Source organism: Hyaena hyaena, unplaced genomic scaffold (assembly GCF_003009895.1).
Source record: "Hyaena hyaena isolate Hyena2069 unplaced genomic scaffold, ASM300989v1 scaffold_674, whole genome shotgun sequence".
Classification (NCBI taxonomy): Eukaryota; Metazoa; Chordata; class Mammalia; order Carnivora; family Hyaenidae; genus Hyaena; species Hyaena hyaena.
In genome coordinates, this window is record NW_024081309.1 from 209,021 (window position 1) to 211,414 (window position 2,394).

General features: G+C 59.6%; 1 protein-coding gene across 1 annotated transcript; it reads right to left on the reverse strand.

Annotated features, from left to right (window-relative positions):
• Nucleotides 1–960: 960 nt before the first annotated feature.
• Nucleotides 961–1,779, reverse strand: NEUROG2 (neurogenin 2). The gene has a single exon (XM_039217259.1). The coding sequence runs from the start codon at nucleotides 1,777–1,779 to the stop codon at nucleotides 961–963; it is 819 nt and encodes a 272-aa protein (XP_039073190.1).
• Nucleotides 1,780–2,394: the final 615 nt, after the last annotated feature.

Below are 2,394 nucleotides of genomic sequence, written 5' to 3' on the forward strand. Positions count from 1 at the left end.
CCGTGTCTGCTTAGGTTTTCAGTCTGTTGATTTATTTTTAATCTCTTGAAAGAATGGGGGAGTTCCTTCTCCCCTAAAAGGTCGAGATAAATAATGCATGAAGCAATCCTCCCTCCTGATTTTTCCCTTTTCCTCCACATTTTTCCTTTTGATAGAGAGTTCAGCCTAAATTTCCACGCTTGCATTCAGTCATTACAAAGCCTACAAATTATACAATGACTTCTAACCTGGCCCTCTAACAAAACAACTTTTTTTCCCCTTATAAATCATAAGAGACAGATGGCAAAATGGAGAAGAAAAAGGAAAGAGAAGGACGGGACAATGGGCATTGTGACGAATCTGGGAAACAGAACAAAGTGCACATCAGAGAGGGAAAGTTTGGTTTGACAGGTGAAATTCCCACAGCCCGCAGACAGCAATGGGAATAAAGCAGGTGCCAGCCATTGCAAATCTGTGGATAATATTATTACCGGTAAAATCATTCAGATGCTAAGATACATTTCTTTCTACTCGACATTAACATCTCTATGTAGAAGCAAAGGTGAAGAGATCAGAGGAACCAGTTGCATTCCCCCTGGGAGATTCACACGAACTGCTCCGGGTCCTTCTGGTGATGCAGAAAGGGGGAGGAGCCTCAGTCCACCCTGCAAACTCTTTAGACTGGCCGCCGTCTCCGCTTCCCAGCATCTTTTTAGCCTTAAGAAACGCCCCCCTCCCAAACTCTACCATCCTCTTTGACAATAAGCTCCATCACACCTTCAATAAATTAGAGACCGTCTGAAGAAAGGAAAGCCTTGGCCAAGGAACGCAGCAAACAGCCCAGGATTCAGGGCGGCTACATCTGCCCTGTGAAACGAGATGGTTTCCAGGGCATACAAGTGGGGGCAGGAGAGGGGTGGGAGGGCTTGGTCGGGGACAGGAAAGGGAACCCGCTAAGGTCTGGCGCGGGAGATGGCAGTTCTAGATGCAGTCCCTGACTATGGGGAGGTGAGGTACGTAGCGGTGCTTGTCGGGAGGTGGGGGCTGCCAATAGTCCATGTCAGAACCCGCCGGGCTGGCCGGGGATAAAGTGCAGCTGTAGGGGGAGGTGGAGTTGGAGGACGCCGAGGAGGACGGCGCTGGGCTGTTGGTGCAACTCCAGGTGGAGGCCGGCGACGGACTGTCTCCGCTACTGTTCAGGGAGGCGCTAGCGCCTCCGGGACTCAGCAACACGGTCTCGGAAAAGAGCGCCCCCGGCAGGCCTCCGCCGCCACCCCCGCAGTGGTCGGCCAGGCGCAGGGTCTCGGTGAGCGCCCAGATGTAATTGTGGGCGAAGCGCAGAGTCTCGATCTTGGTAAGCTTGGCGTCCTCGGGGAACGTGGGGAGCACCTCGCGCAGCGCGTCCAGCGCCGCATTGAGGTTGTGCATGCGGTTGCGCTCACGGTTGTTGGCCTTCAGTCTACGGGTCTTCTTGATGCGCTGCACGGTCTCGGCGGTCTTGGCGCCGCGGGAAACGGCCCGCGCCCTGGAGGGGCGCCGCTTGCATTCATGCACCAGACCCAGCAAACGCGCCGGCCGGCAGCCCTCGGCTCCGGCAGGCGAGCCGCCCAGCGCGCCCGGCCCGGCCTCGGCCGCGAGCTGCCGGCGCGCCCCTCCCGACGCACCCAGCTCCTCCTCTTCCTCTTCGTCCGCGCTGGACGACAGCGGGGTGAGCGCAGCCGAGGCGGGGGAGGCCGAGCCGAGCAGCACCAACACGTCCTCTTCCTCCTTCAACTCCAAGGTCTCGGATTTGACAAACATCCTGCCGAAGAGAGCGGGGCGGGAGAAAGAAGCAAACGAAATGTCAATACGGAGGCCTCAGCCGGCGGGATACGCTCCTGTGCGCACCCGCGAGGCCAGGTTCGGAAGGGCGGCGCCAAGGAGGAACGTAGTTAGGGAAGAGATCCCGCCTGCGCCCTCCGAGCTCCGGAGAGCCCCCCGTTGTGTCCCCGCTGCCAGCCAACCGGTCCCGCCCTCGGCTCGTCCGCCTCGCGGCTGTGTGCGCGCCGGGAAAGAGACCGCAGCCCCCGGGACAAAGGTTCTGCACCGGCAAAGGGTGCTCGGACGCGGTGGAACGGAGTCCCGGAAACACCCTTCCAAATTGGAAGACAGGGAGCGGATACGTACGTAGTTGGCTCCCTAACCGCGTCTCGGCGTCGCTGTTACTTTGGCTCGTGCTGCGATTCTCCGCGCTGCCGGGAGCGCAGCGCTGCGTCCTGCTCGTCGCGGGAAAGCAGCGGCTCCGGCGCGGCTCCGCGGGGCACCTCTCCCGACGGGCGAGTTTGCCAAGGGCCCCGGAGGCCGCGGCGATCCGCCCGGGGCTCGTGTGTTGTGGCGGTGGTGCGTGTCTGTCTGTCAGTCAGTCCTCGGCCGTGC

Bases quoted from the DNA above. Each gene is read 5' to 3' on its own strand.
- NEUROG2 (XM_039217259.1), bottom strand. From the start codon at position 1,779: ATGTTTGTCAAATCCGAGACCTTGGAGTTGAAGGAGGAAGAGGACGTG.